Source organism: Elephantulus edwardii, unplaced genomic scaffold, assembly GCF_000299155.1.
Source record: "Elephantulus edwardii isolate Elephantulus edwardi_28Jun2011 unplaced genomic scaffold, EleEdw1.0 scaffold00006, whole genome shotgun sequence".
In the NCBI taxonomy this organism is placed as follows: domain Eukaryota; kingdom Metazoa; phylum Chordata; class Mammalia; order Macroscelidea; family Macroscelididae; genus Elephantulus; species Elephantulus edwardii.
In genome coordinates, this window is record NW_006399756.1 from 27,083,008 (window position 1) to 27,102,278 (window position 19,271).

Sequence of the window (19,271 nt, forward strand, 5' to 3'; positions counted from 1 at the left end):
CACAGGAGAAAAGCCTTGGAGAGCTGCTCCTGTACAGATTTCCCTTCGGAAAGTCCATAGAACAGCTCCATTCTGCCTTATAGGGTTACTTTAGGGAGCTCTGGAGGTCTAGTGGGTAAGGAGTTGTGCTGCCAACCCAAAGGCAGGTAGTTTGAATCCACCAGCCGCACCATTCCAGAGAAAGATGGACAGTCTCCTTGGTGCACTTTACAGTCTCTGAAAATCCACAGGAGGTGAGCTGTGTGTTGGCTCAGATTCAGTGGCAGTGAGTGGAGGTGATAAGCACGATTGACTTTACAGCACTCCACAACAATGGGGTTTGTCATTCCTGGGAGTTCCGAGTTGATAGACTCACTTTGTCTCCAGGAAATATGAAAAAAAGAAAAGAAAGCCCCCAACCCTGGAGGGGCCTGCCACCTCCCGGCTGTCCTTGTAGCAGCTCCTGAGGACGGCCATTGTTTCCCTGGCCCAGTGCAGCAGTTATTTTTTGCTCTTCTGCTTTCCCAGGCCTGGCGTGTTGTTAGTAGCTGTACGTATGTGTGTGACTGTGTGTGTGTGTTTGTCTGAGACCCTGTATCCCGTTTCCTGCTTCCCTCCTGCTCCTATTCAAGCTGTCCTGACCAGAAGCTCTAGTGGCAACTGGAAAGAAGTCGTCTCTCCCCTCCCTCTTCCTTGGTGTCAGTGCGCGTAGGTCAGATGCTGTGATAAGTGCCCAAGCACATCGTCACACCGGATGGGAAATATTCATTATAAACTCGTGAACAGCAAAGGAAATCTTGACTCAGACAGCCAAGAAACTGGCCCAAACACACAGCAGGAGAGCATGGGAGCTGAAATACCAATCCCTCAGGCCCTGTCAAAGCCACCTTGCTCTTCTTCCATGGCAGCTGCTTTGAGTTCCTTCTGAGTTCTGCTGGTCAGCACCACACTACTTCGTCTTGCACTGTCCCCTACGTGGTATGTCCACGTGTATCTTATTCTGCATCTAAACTCTAAAGCCAAAAGGTTGGGAACTGTGCTTTAACTCTCTTTCACAATGCCACCGAACTGACACCAGGGTAGCACTCACTTGGCATTTACTGTTTGCATTGTCCCTTTATTTATTTATTGAAGGAGCTAAATGAGTCCGTGTTAGGTGCAAAGTGTAACACTAGGCTCTCAGACACATTGGCTTTGCCTTTAGGGAGCTTCCACAGCAACAAGGAGACTCAGATGGGGATGGTAATCCCAATAGGGAGATAACCACTGTTACCCCGATTTTCAGAGTGATAAATAGAGGCACCACTGTTATGGAGGTTCTGCTACACCGTTTTGTCAAACCTCTGTTCTCAAAATGAAGCAAGCAAGGCCTAAGATTCATGTAGACAAAGACAAAGTGCTCTGATCCTCGCAAAACACCCAATGGTGCTTTATGTAGTAGACTAGTCAGCTCATGGCCTCTTCCTCTGAACCTTTTTGCTTGCAAAAGGTCTGTTCAGTTCAGTCCATGTCTTCAGTGGCAGCTGCTGTGTTTCAGTAACCAGAGGAACTGAAGATCTGGGAGGTGGGTTCTCCTAAAACATGCCCATTCATCCATGTCTTTCAGGGATTAACTTCTGCTTTGTAAATATCACATCCAGCTGGAGTCTGGAGTAGGGCTGTCTGCAAACTAGGACTAGGGAAGTCTGATGGCCTAATGGTAAGAAGCTGTACTGCAATCCCAAAGGCAAGTGGTTCAAATTCACCAGCTGCTCCACAGGAGAAGGATGGATCTTCTCCCATGCAATTTACTGCCTCTTTAAACTCGCTGGAGGATCAGCTATGGGTCAGTTCTGATTCAAAGGCATACAGCAACCACAACAATAAAGATTAGAAAGGTTCTGCCACATAGTAATTAATCCTGTAGTCAAACTATGGGGGGCTCTGGTGGCCCAGGGGCAAGAAGCTGTGCTGCAATCATGAAGACATGTGGTTCAAATCTCACTAGCTTCTCCACAGGAGAAGGAGGGGCAGTTTCCTGTGATGTGATTAATTGCCTCTAAAAACCCACCAGAGGGTCAGCTATGGGTTGGTTCCGACTTTACAGTACACAACAGTCAAACTGTGAGTGTGTATGTTGGAGATGGAGGTTATCTTCCAAATCCAGGCTTCTACACATGGTAGTTATCCCCTAACTCTATACGATTACCTCTCTTTACACCCAAGACAAGTTGGAGTTTTAACAGGACCACACCCTGTTAAGTTGTTCAGCTTTCTCAAACTGAGCTTAGAAACCCAACCAAGGGCTCATAAACTGGTGAACTTGATCTTAGTAGTAGGGTTTGTAGTTGGCAAAGACCCTTCAAACTGAACCAAATGTGTTCTGTCCCTTGATCCTTGGGGATTTTCATGGGATGGGCGCAGTCCCCCAGTGTTGCTGCTTCTCCACCCCTTTGGAGCTTCAGGTAGTGGAAGAAACTGACCCATGTTAAAATAGAGACAGACACAGTATGTGCCAAGTGCTGGGCTGTTCAGAACCATCCGCAATCAAAAACAAATTCTGTAAACAGCTAATTGTTAAAAGCAAACCTTATGCATCGTGAGAGATGGGCCCAGATTTGCTTAGCTAATGGTGACCCAGGTTAATGCTGGAAGACTTTCTATCCGGGTATAGCCAAATGTTCTCAAGAGAGATCTGAACTCCCAGCCCACTCCAGTGCTTTCTGTAGGGCTAAGTGGGTTCCGGCCCACCATCGTGAGCAGCCACTGCCTCTGTTCTCTTGGTGGCCTGGGATCGGGAGGATCAGCCTGGTATAATTTGAGACTTATACCCCCCTCACCACCACCCCATGGTCGGACTTAAATGGGAGACTAAATAGAGCTGGCTGATATCTTAGATGACCTCATCTTCTTGGGGAAGAGGACCTGGGTGTGATGGACTTCTCCAGTAGGAAGCCAGAGCAGTGATCTTATCCCAAGACGTAAGGTCTCCTTTACTGTCTGTTGGACTGTGTTTATTCTGGGGCTGTTTTCTGTAATAGGCAATTCCAAACATCAGGACTCCCCCCACTGCAGACTCCAGAAACCTTGGGAAAGTTGAAGAGTTGGCTCTTGAGGACATGCAGTGATGTCAGACGCCCTAGGAAACAGCGACAGCTCTTCTGGGGGCAGCATGGGGACATGTTCTCAGCAGAGCTACTGTTAGCACACACGATACCCATGTTCCATTGGAATAAGGGGACCCTTTCTCTTCCCACTTGCAGCCTCAAGCCAAGATGTACAATTTGGAGGGCAAAGCATAGGTTAGATTTCAACCTCTGCTTCGGTCAGGCAACTTGCCCAACTATCGGCAGTGACCCCGAGCCCAGCCAGCTGATCTCAGCTCCGTGGTGGTGCAAGTGGAGAAAGATTGTCATTGGGTTTCCATTTGGCCTGGGGCCAGGGGCAGCTGGCAGGGGTCCAGGGAAAATAAGCCCTTCCTCAGTAAACTGAGCCCTAGTGCCGTGGGAATATAGGATTCCCTACCCAGACCCGAACTCCTCTGCATCTAAGTGCACTTTTCATCAGCAAAGGGAGTAAATATGCACACTTTCTAATTAAGCACAGGGCAGGCCCTAGGCCTTCCAGGAACAACTGGCCATAAAGCCGCTGGGCTCACTGGCCACAGCCCAGATGTTTTCATGGACAGCTCTCCACGAGAGCACAGCTGGGCTTTGCCCTTGGCGCTCAGCAAGACAGATTGGAGCAGAATTGAGTAGCAAAGACAGATTTGCTTCCAGGCCGTTTTCTTCTTGAAAGGAGCAAGGTTAACAGAGGATGGAAGTACACACAGGGGAAAGCACTTTTGGAAGAAGCCTCAGCCTTTGCTGAGCCTGATGATCTGAGCAGACGGAAGGCGAGATGACCTCAGAGGGCGGGCTGGTCCAACAGAGGTGGTTTGGTCGGGGATTGGCCATCTCCTTGGCTGTCCCCTCAATGGAGTTTCTCCTTCCTAGAGGGTGAGATGGCAGGAGAACTTGAGGCTCGGGCTTCTCCTGGGGCTTGAGTTGGCCCAGGGGAAGCATGGAGTCATTGCTGGTCTATAGCCAGGCTGCCTACACACCTGCCATCTGCCTGCGATGTGGGAAACAGAATCCACGGGCTTTTAAAATCCAGAAGGAAGGGAAACTCCACCCAGGAAACATAACCTCAAGTAGAGTGTTTGGAAGCAGGATGTTTAATAGCCAAACGTTCCTTGAGACCCAGCTGCCGAGTAATGTTATCTGGAGGCCCCTGTGGCCTGAGGAGAGTTTATCTCGACCCCTGACTCAGGCTCAGTAAACAGAGCTGCCTTCCTCAGATGACCTCTGCCCTGGCCCCCTTCCCCACCTGCTTCTTCTCTGCGGTTTATCGTTTCCAGGACCAGCTCTGGGTTGCCGGAGAAACTGTGTTGTCGGGGCAGGGGAGACAAGGAGTGTGAGACTGGCTGGAGTTTTGTGTCTCCATTCCTCATCTGCTGGCGTAATCCAGGATGTCTGAGGTTTGGAAGAGAGCAGGGAAGCACAGATGAGAGAGAGAGAGGAGCCTGGAGACTGTCAGCATATCTCTAAGCTTATCTCCAGGGAGGCTCCTGACAATACCTTCCCTCCTCCCAGGCGCTAGACTGTTTGTTCAGGAGGGTTGGCTGTGGGGGGCCTCTGGAAAATCCTAGAAGTTTGGGAAAACCTGGAAATAGGGATTCATTCCCTACACCTCATTCTTAAGTCATATTCATACACACAGGAGACGTAGGAAGTGATATTCATACTCACTGTACCAATAGGAACAACCCTTTGCCCACTTAGGAAAGACACACTTCTGTTTGGGGAGACTTGGCTGCATCTTAGCTGCATGATGGAGCAGTGGCCACGGCCACAAGGGCCACACAGACAACTCTCGGCACCCTTTCACTTTGCGTTCAAGGTGCTCCTCCAGGAGTCGGGCCAAGATCTGGCTGTTTCTCCTGATGGCATGTCTTTGGGCCCCATCAAAGAGGCAAGAGAACTACCTTTGACTTTCAACTTCATGCAGAGTAAAGGTCGGGAGGACTTGACTAAGGAGGAAGAGATGCCCGCTCTGGTGGTCTGTGGGTGATGTCCTAGGCAGGGAATGGAGAGGTGCGGGTTTGTGCCTCAACTCTACCACTAATGGGGCAAACCCACCTGCCAGTCAGGCCAGGCTGCTCTCAAGCTTGTCCCCACGGTACAGAGGAGGAGCCTGAGGGTCTGAGAGGCTTGGCTGGGTCTCCTAGCCAACAAGGAAGGTCCTGGGAACGTGTGACCTGAGTATGACCGACTCCAAAGTTCATGTTCCTCCTCACCTGGCTGTCACACTTGCTTGGCAAGTCACCAGCCTGGGCCCTGGGTGACTTTTCAAAACAAGAAGCCGTATTCCATCCTCCCCACTGCAAGGGGCTATGACTGAGATTAATTCTCCCTGGGAGGTGAAGGGAAGCCCGTAATTACTGGAGAGGACGGAGGATGAATCCTGTTAAGCCTTAGCTAAGCCTTTCCTCTGGGCTCCGCTTGGTTGGCTGGGGTGAAAGGCTACTGGCTAATGGCCTGCAAGTGGGTGGCAGGCTCTCTCCTGGAGCCTGCTTGGACCTTATTATGGGCAGAGAGCAGGGAGGCAGCACCTTTAGTGTCCACACATCTGTGGGGGCAGGTGGGAAGGGGAGATGCAGGTAGGGTGGAGGGTTGTCCCCCAGCAGGATTTAGGTACCCAGGAGCTGGGAGTCAGCAGTGGAGCAGGGAGGTAAGCCCCCCATGAAATCCCAGACTGTCCCCAACCACAGTTGTGAATGCGGTTTGCATGAAGGGTCCCACCACGCTGGTCTGGTTTTGTAGCATTCCTAACTGTTGACTTCTGTCTGGGCCCCCAAGTCTAGTCTCCTCTTGATCTCAGGCTCCCTCATGTTGCGCCAGGAACACTCTGAGCAAGAGATCTGCAGACTTTTCAGACAATCAGATAAAGCTTTATTTAAAAAGGTAGCACTCAGTCGTGATGTAGTAGTTTCATTAAATAGCCACACTCCGTCTTGGGTGGTTAGGAGCGTGGACTCAGGTAGACTTGGTCCTTTGCTCTGTGTTTACAAGCTGCGTGACCTTGGGCAAGTTAGTGTCTCTGAGCCTTGGAGAACGTTGCATCCAGGATTAAATGAGCTAATGCATATATGTGCTTGTCCTTGTGCTGGCGTGTTCTTGTTGCTGCTGGGTGCCGTTGAGTTGAGTCACATTGAGTAGACTCATAGCAACCCGATGAGTAATGGATCTAAACTCTGTCCTCTCTATCCTGTGCTGGTGTGTAGTGACCATGAATGCAATGCTTTCTACAGGCCGTTATATGACTTTGTGCAGGATCGGGTGGCAGTTCATTTTGTTGTCTGTACAGTTGCTATATAGGTCACAGCAACTCAGTGACATCTAACAACAGCATGCTTATATGTGGTATAAAGCAAAGCATAGCCTCTCTACTGTAATAATCCACAGTTCACTTTGAGCTAGTGCAGGTGACGGTGGTCTTTTACCTTGTGTTCTTCCTTGTCAGGGCCACATAAGACAGGACCCAAGTGCCCCATGGGGCAGCACTCAGTTCTATTTGGTTGGCTTTATAGGGTTGGATCTCAGAACAAACACTCTCCACGTGACCAAGAGATATAAGGGAAAGGAGGACTGGGGTCCGTCAACCCCTAGACACATTAGCCTGTGTGCAAACCCCCCATAAATGTCAAGACGTGTCTTGACTAAGCTCTCTTCCCCATGGTAGCCAGGACCCCTGGGTTCGCTGGCCATTCTGTTCTCTTGCTTGGAGTCCTCTTGAACTTACTGGATTGGGATCATAGACAGAGGAACCTGAGTTTTTACAAAGCTCCCCTGGTGGCAGTGCAGGGTTCCGGTGGGAATCTGCTATTAAGGCTCGACAGTCTTCTCTCCCTCACCTTTCTCTCTTGTAACCACCTGCCTGGAGACTTCCCAGCAGGCATCAGAGGCTGTGTGAGAGGACCCCATCCTCTAACCTAGTCTTCTCCTAACAGGGTGGCCTTTGGTGTGCATTTAGGTCAAAGAGATGGGATTTGTGGGAACAGGAGGCCAGGTTGTGTGGACAAGGAGCTTTCTCTTTTCCTCAGAATGGTCTCAACCACCTCATGGGCCAGATGAGCAACCTGAGGTGGACACAATGGGAAGAGCTTCGGGAGCGTCGAGAACTAGGCCCTGAAATGCTTTCATTGTGAGGGGCCTAAAGCGAAATGTGTGCAAATCAGCCAATTGCTAAAACCTCGCTGGGAGATCTACCTCTTCTCAGTTCTCGAGATAATAAATTATTTTCTGAGTACTCACTTAGTACCGGCTGAGACCAAATGGATGCTGAGCTGAATCACATGACTCTGAGAGGCTCACATGGTGTCCTGTGTCATGTGATTTTCATGGTGAACAACTGTGCCGAGAAACCCAGAACAGTTTGTTAAAGGAGTTCCTGGGTAGTGCTGCTAACAGAAAGGTTGGAGGTTCAAGCCCATCCAAGATACCTTGGTAATTTTCGATAATCCATTAGAAGAAATACCTGATGATTCACTTCCAGACAATCACAGTCATTCAAAACCCAGTGAGGCACAGTTCTCTAACTCATACCTGCTCGCCACGAGTCAGAGCTGACTCGATAACTTGTTCTGTTTTCCTTTTGATTTGTTAAAATAGAGATGACCAGGTCCCCTAAACCCAAGTCTACAGTTGGCCGGGCCTATGCATGCTTGGAAAGGGCCCTGGTGGAATCTTATTTACTCCAACGTTTGAGAGCCACTGGCCTAGTGAAAGGTAGCTACTAAAAATATCTTTAATTTACCCAGTAATATATGTTCACTTGTAAACAAAAAGAAGTTAGAGCTATCTATAATCCTTTCCTCATAAAATAATCCACTCATGGCATTTTATTCAGTGCCACTCCAGGTAAATATGGAAATGTGGATAGATAGATAGATAGATAGATAGATAGATAGATAGATAGATAAATAGATAGATAATAGATAGATAGATAGATAATTTACCTACCTACCAAGTATATGATAACTAATACTGTGGAAAGCCCTGGGGATGGAAAAAAAAAAGAACGGACCCAGCCATGGAGCTCCCACTTCGTGTTAAATGATGGCTTAGCACCGTTTGACGCCAGTCATGATCACCTGCTCACCTTCTCTTACCTTTTCCCCACAGGTCTACATCATCAACGTGACCTGGTCCGACTCCACCTCCCAGACCATCTACCGGAGGTACAGCAAGTTCTTTGACCTGCAGGTGAGTTTGGCTGTGTCCAGATAATGCCCAGTTCTACCCAGCGTGGCCAGAATCACTGTGGATGGGTCTCTCTTGTCTGCATGGGTCTGAAGGGCACCCGGTCTGAGCTTTCAGAGCTGCACAGATGAGAGCCTAGGGGCCGATGAGGGGGACCCTGACGGTTGAGCCGGACTTGTCGCCATCTGGGATATTGCAAGCAGACACTCAGGCTCTGCTGGCATCCTCAGATGGTCTTAACAGTTGTGCTTTGTCACCTTCCTTTGCCTGAGGGCTAGGAAACCAGAGTGGAGAAGGTAGGAGGATGCCTGTGGGTGCTGCGTGCATGAGCCGACTTGTAACTATAAACACCAGGATGAGACCAGCCGCCACACCACTGCAGACAAAGAAAAGCAAACACACGGAGAAAACGGAAACAGAAAATAAGCAGTTTCTTGAACTGCAGACCAAACTGGGCATTCCTCTGTGCCTGTCTAACCGATTAAGACTGTGGCGTGTTACAGACGTATTACACATGATCACCCAGGAAGATGGTAGTGTGGGTCTCAAAGCTGCCACTGCAGACGCCTCTCTTGATACCATCTCCTTTAGTTAGGCTCATTTGGTTACAGATGACAGCTTTCTACTCAAATTGGATTAGGCAAAAAGGAGAATTGGTTGGAAAGATATATATACTGGGAACATCCCACTTCCATAGTTGACCAGATAGGAGAAAGGGTAGTGCGGAGTGGGCTTTAGAAACCCCTAAAACCAGAGCTGTTCTCTCTTATTCCTGCTTCCATCTAGGGCCTGTCCTCTGCCTCTTTGACCTCTTAGCCTTTTTCCTACACTCTCAAATTGTGTGCCTTGTGACTGTCAAGAGTGGAGGCTAACGCTCTCCCAGTTAGAAACTGGACAATCCTGAAGGAGACACTGACTGGCCTGACTTGAGTCAGATGTCCTCTCTGGACTATTTGGTGTGGCCAAAGGTAATGTGTCCAGCAGCACAGGCAGGGCCACTAGAGTACCCACCCCTGTGCATCAGAGGAAGGGAAATCACTGATGTTGGTAAACAACCCTTCTCATACCAAGAAGGGAAGCCAACTTTTTCTAGATACTTCCTTAAAGACCATGAGTCTAGTTTAGGCCAACAAAAATGCAAAGAGGCATCACTTCTGGCCCCTCCCAAGCAGGGTCCTCTTTTGCGCTGTGGTGGTCAGTCGCTTCGGAGAGACTAGGCCTTGTGTGTTTGTTTCCTGGTACCTTTTATACCATTGTCCTATTGATCTTCCTATCAGAAGAGCCAAAGGCAAGCCAACTTCCTGTATTAATAACCTTCTCTTCATCCAACCAAATGAGATTGAAAGCCACTTCTTATTCTCTTGCCTGCTTCCTCTTTCTCCCTTAATCCCTGTCCAGTCTCCTTGGTCCTTCAGGCATAAACTGGGAGGATTTGCTGATATCCCATCAATGGCTGTAGTGTACTGGGCAGGAAATGATAACACAGTTGGGGAGAGGGAACCCTGAAAGGACTCATTGATGAGCCAGAAGGAGTCCAAACTCAGCGGAAGCTCCCAATTCGGAATGTCTCTAACCCCCTTTCCGTTCTGGTCCCCCAACCCCTCCCTAGTTGTAGACTCTCATAGGAAAAGAATGTCGCCCCCTTGCCCGGAGGGTTCATTTCCTGTGTGTGAGGAGGAGACGTAAGTGTAAAGCGGCTTGTGGCAAGCCCTGGGCCCTGGCCTTGGAATAGCCATGGGCATGGCGAGGCTGGGCCATGGGGGCCATCACCACCTTGTAGATGTAGTTTGGAAAAGGCTTAGGGATGATTCTTTGGACTTTAATCTTTGAGCCAGTTGTAACAACTTTGGGAACCCATTTTATATCGCTCATGCCACATTGACTTGTTTAATTTCTTTTTTGCGTGTTGGCTTTTAGTGATGATTGTGTTGGAAAGGCTGCTTTATTTTTCAGAGTCACTCATTTCAATATGGTGGCTCCTGAAGCGTTTGGGGTGTGGTTGTGATGTACTTGGCTTCTAACTAGAAGGTTGGTAGCTTGAACCCACCAGCTACTCTGTGAGAGAAAGAGGAGGCCGTCTCCCTCCATAAAGATTTACAGCCTTGGAAACCCCACGGGGCAGCTCTCCTCCGTCCTGTAGATTCAGTGTTGGTGGGAACTGACTTGCGTTAAGGGTCTGGCTTTGCTCTAAGAGAGGAGCTAACAAATGCAGTCGCCAACTCCATCTCCGGCCATCAGTCATCCTCAGAACTCGGGTTTCTGAGTGAGAGAATGGCTTAGAGCTTAGGTGCGGAGGGCCTCTTCTCTGTCACCACGTGCTCTTGATGAGGCTACTTGAATTGAGGAGGCTCAGTTTTCATGTCTGTAGAATGGAGATTTGCATAGTACCCACCAATAGGGTTGTTCTGAGGTCTAAATGACCTCACACACATTTCTCCTGATCAGTTCATTATATATTGAGTTACCCATAGCTTATGTGAAGACTCAGATTCAAAGCTCTAGGTTATCATCCTCAAAGCTAGGACCTGAAGGCTCTGTATGTGGAGCTCAGAGAATCCTAGGAGTGGAAAAGCGAAGGCACACTCCCAGGCAGCCAGTCCTGAGGGGCTACAGACAGGAGAGAGGGTTTGTGCTTGGAAGAGAGAGATATCCCTTTGAGGTGACTTACGGCATTGATGATGTTCAACAGGATCCTTGGAATTGCCATGAAATCGTGGGGAGATATTCACACCGGATGGGAGAGAAAAACAGATAAGCTGTTAACTGCTCATTCCATGCTTATCTGAAGCCTTAAGAACTGTACAGAGCAGGCTCCTTTATCTCTATCCTCGCCCACCTCACCACCCACACACTTCACTTACTGGCTGTCTACTGCTTTGAAGACCCTGGATTAGAAATGCCAGATAAAGCATGAGATACCTAGTTAAATGTGCATTTCAGATCAAACAATGAATTTTTTTTTGTGTGTACATCTAGCTCAAATATGACATGGAACATACATTATTTTAAAATTAACTTGTTTCTCTGAAATTCAGATTTAATGGGTCATCCATATTTTTTGTTTGCTAGGTCTGGCAACCCAGGCCTGGGTGTGAATATGCAAACATGAGGCGGAAGAGAAAGGGTGGAGAATCCAGGGCGGTGTGCTGTGAGTGGGCTGTCCCGTGATAAGGCCCCAAACACGTCTGCTCTTTGCAGGGAAAAACTGCCCCAGCTGGAGAACACAAAGTTGAGAAGGGTGGATTCCAGCCTTCCAAGAGTCTGTGTCTAGTGAGGAAGCAGATTTTAGGCAATTAAGTCCACTGTAAATGAAATGAAGCCCACTATAAATGAAAAGAACTATTAGATTGTGGCACAAGAAACATGCTATGGCACAAAAAGGGTTGAAAGAGTGTTCTTAGAAGGTGGGGACATTGAAGATGCTCATATTGTGACAACAGTCTTAAATGATCGTCTACCCTACCCCAGATGCCTCAGTTTGTAGGATTTTGTTGTTGTTGTTGGGAGGCAGTAATGGTTACTAAAGTTTGTCCTTAGTTTGTTTATTTTATCATTCATTCATCCCTTCATATCTGTCGTCTCTCCATCCATCCATCCATCCATCCATCCATCCATCCATCCATCCATTCATCCATCATCAATATTCAGTTCCTTGGTCGCTCTTGCCACCTTATGTATGGGGTTCAGTAACGCCAGTGTCTCACGGCTACACAGGGGTATTGCCAATATAGAACATCTATCACCATGGAAACTTCTGCTGGTCAGCGCTGGTATAGTCCATCTGGGAAGTAGAAGCCTCATCTATCGTTTTGCTGACTGTGAGCATTTTGCCACCCTTCTAGTCTCCCTTTTCAGTCACTCGTTAGTCATCTAAGGTCCAGCAGGAACAGGGAGACCATGTCCCAGGATGATTTACTCCCATCAGCAGAGCAGAACATTTCCATTTGACAACTCTGAAACCCCTTTAGTTTTCAGTGAGGGCTTCTAAGAGTATTGCAGGTGCCAAGTTTGGAAGAGGTAAGGCTCTTCATCTCCAAGTAGAAATTGGTTCCTTCTGCAAATACTGCCCCCCTTTCCCCTCCCCCCATACAGCCCTATCTTGTCAGGAATGGGAGCTAGGGTCACCTGTTGAGGACTATTTAATTGTAAAGGGGTTGTGTTGCCTGGAGGTTAGAGGGAGGAGGAGGAAGGTGAGGGACAGCAGAAGATTTTAAATTATGTTTTCAAAGTCTGTACATTTCCTTGCCCACCTTCTTCACTGCTAAGTGTCTCCACCACGGCCTGGCCGTAGAAGGGCCGGAAGGCTCTGAAAGGGCGCTCCATTGAGGGTTATTTCACAATCTGACCTACAAGGCACTGGGCCGGACTAATTGCTCTGCAAACAGTGGCTCCAAGGTGCTGCTGCCCTTTAGTCTGAACTCCAGCCAATTACTGCACAGGGTCAATATTTGATCACAGCCACCAAAGGCCCTTTCTGTTCTCCTGTGTTGCTTGGAAGATGGACTTAAGAGAGTTGTTCAAGTCCGCTCATTTGCTCTAAAGGACTCAACCTATTCTGAAGAGCTTTTATCTCTTCCTTATTCATCTCTCTAGAACTCCCTACGTAGCGTCACTCAGAGTCACCACCACTTTCCAGCTTGCAAGTAAGCAGGCTGATGATGGCTGAACAAAAACAGTAATCTCTCTGAGTCACTAAAAACTGAGTTTGGAGTTTGTGTGTGTGTGTATGTGTGTGTATTTGTGGTGATTTCAAGGGATTTGTAGGGTATAAAGGAATAGAATTGAGAAGTTTCAAGAAATGGTTGCAATCCTAGGAAAAGAATTCTCAAAACAGATATATGACCAACCAGCTGAAAAAAGATCCATATTTGTGCCCATTCCAAAGAGAGGTGGTCCAACGGAATGTGGAAATGGTCAATGTCATTACTATCACAAGTAAAGCTTATCTGAAGAGAATTCTGAAAAGTGGTTGCAGTAGGATGTTGAGAGGGAACTGCCACAAATTCAAGCCTGCTCAGGAGGACGTGGAGTGAGGGGTAGCATTCCTGATGTCGGGTGGATTTTGACTGAAAGTAGAGGCTACCGCAGAGCTGTTCTGTTGCTGTTGTTAGGTGTGCTCCTGTTATTGTTGTTATATTGACTCTTAACTGTTGTTGTTGCCTGAAAGAGAGAGAGGCAAGTCGGGAATGCTGGGGCGTTTGTGGCTTTCTGTTTGCCCCAAGTGGTGGCCACAGAGCAGACTTGCTAGGTGAGTTAGGGGTCTCTCGCCCAGAGTTTGCCACCGTTTGGGTGTGCCGGAATGGTAAAATACTGAAATGTATGTCCAAGCCTGGAGGATAAGGGTGAGTGTCTCTCCTGAGTCTCTATGTCAGCTGGATGGACATGTGCGGCCTCTCGAGCCTGGAAGAGAGAAAGGCAAGTCAGGAACGCTGGGGTGTTTGTGGCTTTCTGTTTGTCCCAAGTGAGTGTCCGCAGAGCGGACTTGCTAGTTGAGTTAGGGGTCTCTGGTCCAAAGTTTGCCAGCGTTTGGATGTGCCAGAATGGTAATAAACAGAATCTAACTAGTGGCCCTAAATACAACAGATTGAAACCTTGCCCAATCCTGCCCCATTTTCACAGTCTCCACTGTTTAAACCTTTGTATTCACTCTCCATCCGTCTTGTTAGGAGTCTTCGTCTCTTTGATGCACCTCTCACTGTTCCGAGTATGATATCCTCTTTCAAGGACTGGCCTCTCTTCACAACGTGCCCAAAGTATGTCAACTCCAGACCACTTCAGTGTGCTCGTGGAGAACCTATACATAGATCAAGAGGCAGCCAGGGGATAATGTGTGATTTAACATAAGAAAAGGAAGTAAATTAGGGCTGTATGAGTGCACTGTATTTATTCAACCTGTATTATAAGTAAATAGTCCAAGAAACTGGCTATATGAAGAACGTGGCATTAGAATTGGAGGAAGACTCATTAATAAGTGGGGATATGCAGATGACAAAACCTGGCTTCCTAAATGCCAAGGACCCTCGAAGCACTTACTGATGCAGACAGATCAAAAGCCACAGCTTCAGTATGGATTACACCTCAAGAGACAGAAAGCAAAAATCCTCCCAAACTGGGCAAATATGCAACATCATAAGAAATGGACAGAAGACTGAAGTTGTCAAGAATTTAATTTTTTTTCTTTAATACATGACAATTGATTCTCTCATAGTTTAAGAGCTGGAAGTTTAAGTTCATGGTGCCAGCAATAGGGGAGGGACTTCTGTTTCTTCAACATATGTTTAAAAGAAGTTAGCACACATGTGATAGAATTTCAAATTGTCAGGTATAAATTTTTGTAGCATATTTTGTGCCCCAGGAATGAACGTCACTGACTCCAGAATCTCTAGGAAAACTGAGAATGTAATTTTTTATGATCATAAATTCAAATGAAATTGGGTGTTTTCCCCTTATTTGTTAATACTTGAACATTGATGCCTCAAATATGAGATTCCGTTTTCTTTCAGAATACAGTCAGGAAGATGAATCTGGTGTGGTTGTGTGTTTTTTTGTTTTGTGGTGTTTGTTGTTTTTTTTAAATTTCAATGAACATCAACAGAGATTTTGTACTTCCATTCATTCATTGTTGCCCTTTTCTCCCTGCCCACTCCCCCCCCCCCCACTTCGCTCCTCTCCTTGAAAAGCCAAAGAAAAACTCCTTCATTGGTACACAATCTTCCCCCACCCCCACCCCCACCCCCACGCCGAGTATACTCCACTCTGCAACCCTCATTCCAGACTCTTATGATAATCATAATGCCCTAAAATATATTAATTTTAAACTATTCTATCCCTCATCGGCTTCAATGCAGTAAACATGATTTATCCAGTTTTTCTCAGTCTTACCCCCCACCCTGATGTGAGCCTCATTCTACAACAGTGGCACCATACAGTATTTGTCCTTTTGTGATGGAGATATTTCACTCAGCATAATGTACTCCAGGGTCACCCATTTTGAATAATATTGCATGAGTTCCTTGTTTTTCAATGCAGCGTAGTATTCCATTGTGTGAATATACCACAGCTTCTCTATCCATTTGTTTGTTGATGGGCACTTAGGTTGTTTCCAACTCCTTGGTATTGTGAACAAAGCCGCGATAAACATGGGTGTGCATATATCTGCTTGGATGTCGTTTATGGTCTCTTTAGGATATATTCCCAGTAGTGGAATTGCTGGGTCAAATGGTATCTCTATTTACAACTTTTTGAGAAAACGCCACACCACTTTCCACAGTGGTTGCACCATTTTATACTCCCACCAACAGTGAATAAGGATTCCAGTCTCTCCACAACCTCACCAGTATTTGTTGCTTGCTGTTCTGTTAAATTTTGCTAGTCTGGGGTGAGATGATATCTCATAGTTGTGTTGATTTGCATCTCTCTCAGAGCTAGGGATTTTGAACATTTCTTCATTTGTTTGTTGGCCATCTGAATAAGAATTTAATTTTACTGGGATTCACAGTCAGTGCCCCTGGAAGCAGCCACCACCAAGAAATCTGGTGCTAAAGGGCCTCTTTCAGGTGCTAACGAATGCTCAAGGACACCTGACCCAAGATGTGCTATTTTTAATCATCTCATATGCACTTGAAAGTTGCACAATGAATAAGGAAGATTGAAGAAGAATTGGTCCTTTATTGAAATGTGGTGCTGGCAAGGAATATTGAATTCTTGGTTGTCAGTGACTAGCAGAATAAAAAATCTGCCAAGGAGAAAATGGTGACATTTCATCTCTTATACTTCAATCATGTTATAAGGAGAGACCAGTCCGTAGAGAAGGATATCATGCTTGGTAAAATAGAGAGTCAGTGAAAAAAGAGGCAGACCCTCAATGAGATGAACTGACAGAATGGTTCAACAATGCAAGCATGTTGTTGTTGTTATGTGCCACTCAGTCACCTGCGACTCATAGCAACCCTATGTACAACAGCCCTAAACCCTACTCTATCCTATCCCAGTCTTACTGTCTCTGACATACCTACCCCCATTGCCCTAGTCACTGAATCAATCCATCTCATCAAAGGTCTTCTTCTCTTGCACTGTCCTTCTACCCTCTGAAGCATCTCACCCCTCTGCAAGGACTGGTCCCTCCTTGTAACATATCCAAAGTATGTCAGATGGAGCTTCAGAATCTTTGCCTCTAAGGAGCAGCCTGGTTTCACCCTCTCTAGGATGAACCTGTTTGTTCTCCTAGCAGTGAATAGTAGATTCAATACTCTTCTCCAGCACCACAACTCAAAGGCATCAGTTCTCTTCCTCCCTAGTCCTTGTCCAGCTTTCTGACCCATAGCAAGTAATTGCAAAGGCTATGGCCTGGATCAGGTACACCTTAGTCTCCAGACTGACATTGTTGCTCATCAGTACATGGGAAAGGTCCCTGACAACAGACTTTCCTAATTCAATTAGTTTTTTTATTTCCTGGCTGCTGGTACCAAGAGTGTTGATTGTGGAGCAAAGCACACTGAAGCTGTTCACAATTTCAATCTCTTCACCATCTATCATGATGTTGTCAGTTGGTTAAGTGGTAAGAATCTTTGATTTCTTGATGTTGAGCTTCAGTCCATATTGAAGGCTGAGTTTCAACGTTGAGTCCTTGAGTTTCAGCAGGCAGGGTTGTGCCATCTATATAACACAGATTGTTGATAAGTTTTCCTCAGATCCTTATGCCACATTTCTCCTCATAGAGCCCAGCCTCCCAGATAATCTGTTCTACGTATAGATTGAAAAGGTACGGAGATAGGACACATCCCTGGCATATACCCTTTCCGATTTTGAAGCAGGTAGTGTTTCCTTGCTCTGTTCTGATGACTGCCTCCTGGTCTAAATATAGGTTTCATATAAGCATGATCAAGTATTCTGTGATTCCCATTCTTCTCAGAGTCAGCCACAGTTTGTTGTGATTCATACATTCAAATGCCTTTGCATAATCAATGAAGTACAGATAGACATTCTTCTGGTACTCTCTGCTTTCAGCCAAGATCCATCTAACATTAGCTATAACATCTCTAGTACCATGGCCTCTTCTAAACCCAGCCTGCACTTCTGCAGTTCCCTGTTGATGTGCTGTTCCAGTGGTTTTCTGGATAATTTTCAGCAATTTTGAGGATAGCATTGTTTTGTGGTCTTGTACAAACAGAACCAGAGTCAGGCATTGTTTTATTCTATTGTATGTAAGATCTCTATGAGTTGGAACCAGCTTGATAGCACTTAACAATAAGATTGTTGTATTTTTAGAGTTAGAAGAGTTCTTATCCAAATTTTTTCACTTTACATGTACGAACTGTGTGCATTTTTCTCCTCATTGAATCTGCATGAACTTTAGTTTGATGTCCTGAGCAAGCCTCTGCTGACGCCAGGCTGGGGTGACTCTAGGATGTGCCGGGGATGGACCTCAGGGTAGAGAATGAGGAAAGGGTCTCTCCTGCAGTGGTCAGTCCTTTGATCATCAAGTAAAGCTCTGTGTTATTTGACTCTAATCTAAGGTCAAGTGGAGCAAAACTTGGGAAGGTAACTTGCAACAGCCCGAGGATTTCAGTTCCCTGCTCCCTGTGTGGCAGTTCCAGCTCCTGCAGTGCTGAGCTATGGCTCGATGTGATTGTTCAGATAGATCCACACGACAGAAGACGGTGACTAAGGGCAGTCGTCGTGCCCAGGAAGGCCCATGGTTTTAGACAAAACGAATATGAGAAACAACCTGTGATGAGGCGGGGGGACCCAGTAATCACTCCAGTTACTAAAAATCAAGAGAAGGTAGTTTATTCTGGCACGGGGTGGACAAGGAAAACGATAGAATGATAGAAGAGTGGACGAACTGCACAGCCAGCAGAACCAGCTAGACCTGAAACTCTTGAAGGTTACATTTGTTGTTGTTGACTGCCTTCAAGTTGAGCACGACTCATAGAGTCCCTGTGAACAAAAGACCTGAAGCCCCTTTACAACTATTGACATTTATCAAAGTTCATAGAGTTTCATAGGCATGTTGTCTAGGAAGTGGATGCCGCTCCTGCTTCCAAACCTGTCATAGTATGTTATTGTTGTTATGTGCCATTGAGTCGCCTGCAATGTATAGTGACCCTATGTACAGCAGCTCTGAACCCTGCCCCGTCCTGAGCCAGTCTTGCTAACTCCAAAAGACACACCAACTCCCATCACCCCATGTACTGTATCAATTCATCTCATCCAGGATCTCCCTCTCCTCTGCTGTCCGTCCACCCTTCCAAGCATGAAGTCCTTCTCCAAGGACCAATCTCTCCCGGCCACGTGCCCAAAGTAAGTGAGGTGGAGCTTCAAAATTCTAGCCTCCAAGGAAAGACTTGGTTTTACCCTCTCTAAGACAGACCTATTTGTTTTCTTGGCAGTCCATGGTATGTATGTTCAAGACTCTTCTCCAGCAACACAACTCAAAGGTATCTATTCTTCTGTCATCCTTAGTCATTGTCCAGTTCTCTGAAGCATAACAAGTAATTTAAAAGGTTATATTTACAAAAGGATTTTATACAAGTTATTGTTGGTCCTTTCCCATTAAGGTGATAAAGGAACAGGGGGAACCCATACATTTGGTTCTTATAGAAAAGACATTTTGATGTGAGTAGCAGCCTCATGTCTTCATCTTATCAGAGACCAGGATATTTGCATAACACAGAAAGGGAATATACACAACAGGTGCTGCATAAGGGGGTAGGGGATCAGATGAAGCCATCTAGTCCGGGTTGATAAGGCACAGAAGTGTAAGTGGAACAGCCACAAACTCTGCTGTTAGGGACAACTTGGCTTTTAAGGCATGAATGCTATGTGTGCAAAATAAAGTACCTTTGCCAGCAGGTGAGGAAAATTCCAGAACTGATCGGCATAGAGGTTTCTCTGAATTAACTATAAGCCATAAAATTTCAGAATCAAGTCAGTTTTCAACAGCTGTCATTACTGGGCATTGTGTGTGGTTGTTTACATTAAAACAGACCTGTTGTAGAATGAGGCTGG

The 19,271-nt window shown here is 46.6% G+C and overlaps 1 protein-coding gene across 1 annotated transcript in view; it reads left to right on the forward strand.

The window, feature by feature from the left end:
• The window catches only part of SH3PXD2A (SH3 and PX domains 2A), a 270,833-nt gene that overhangs the window by 58,431 nt on the left and 193,131 nt on the right, over positions 1 to 19,271 (forward strand). Inside the window, exon 2 of the mRNA XM_006879958.1 lies at positions 8,184 to 8,264. Within this exon, the coding sequence (XP_006880020.1) occupies positions 8,184 to 8,264 (81 nt within the window). The remainder of the gene's footprint in view (positions 1 to 8,183; positions 8,265 to 19,271) is intronic.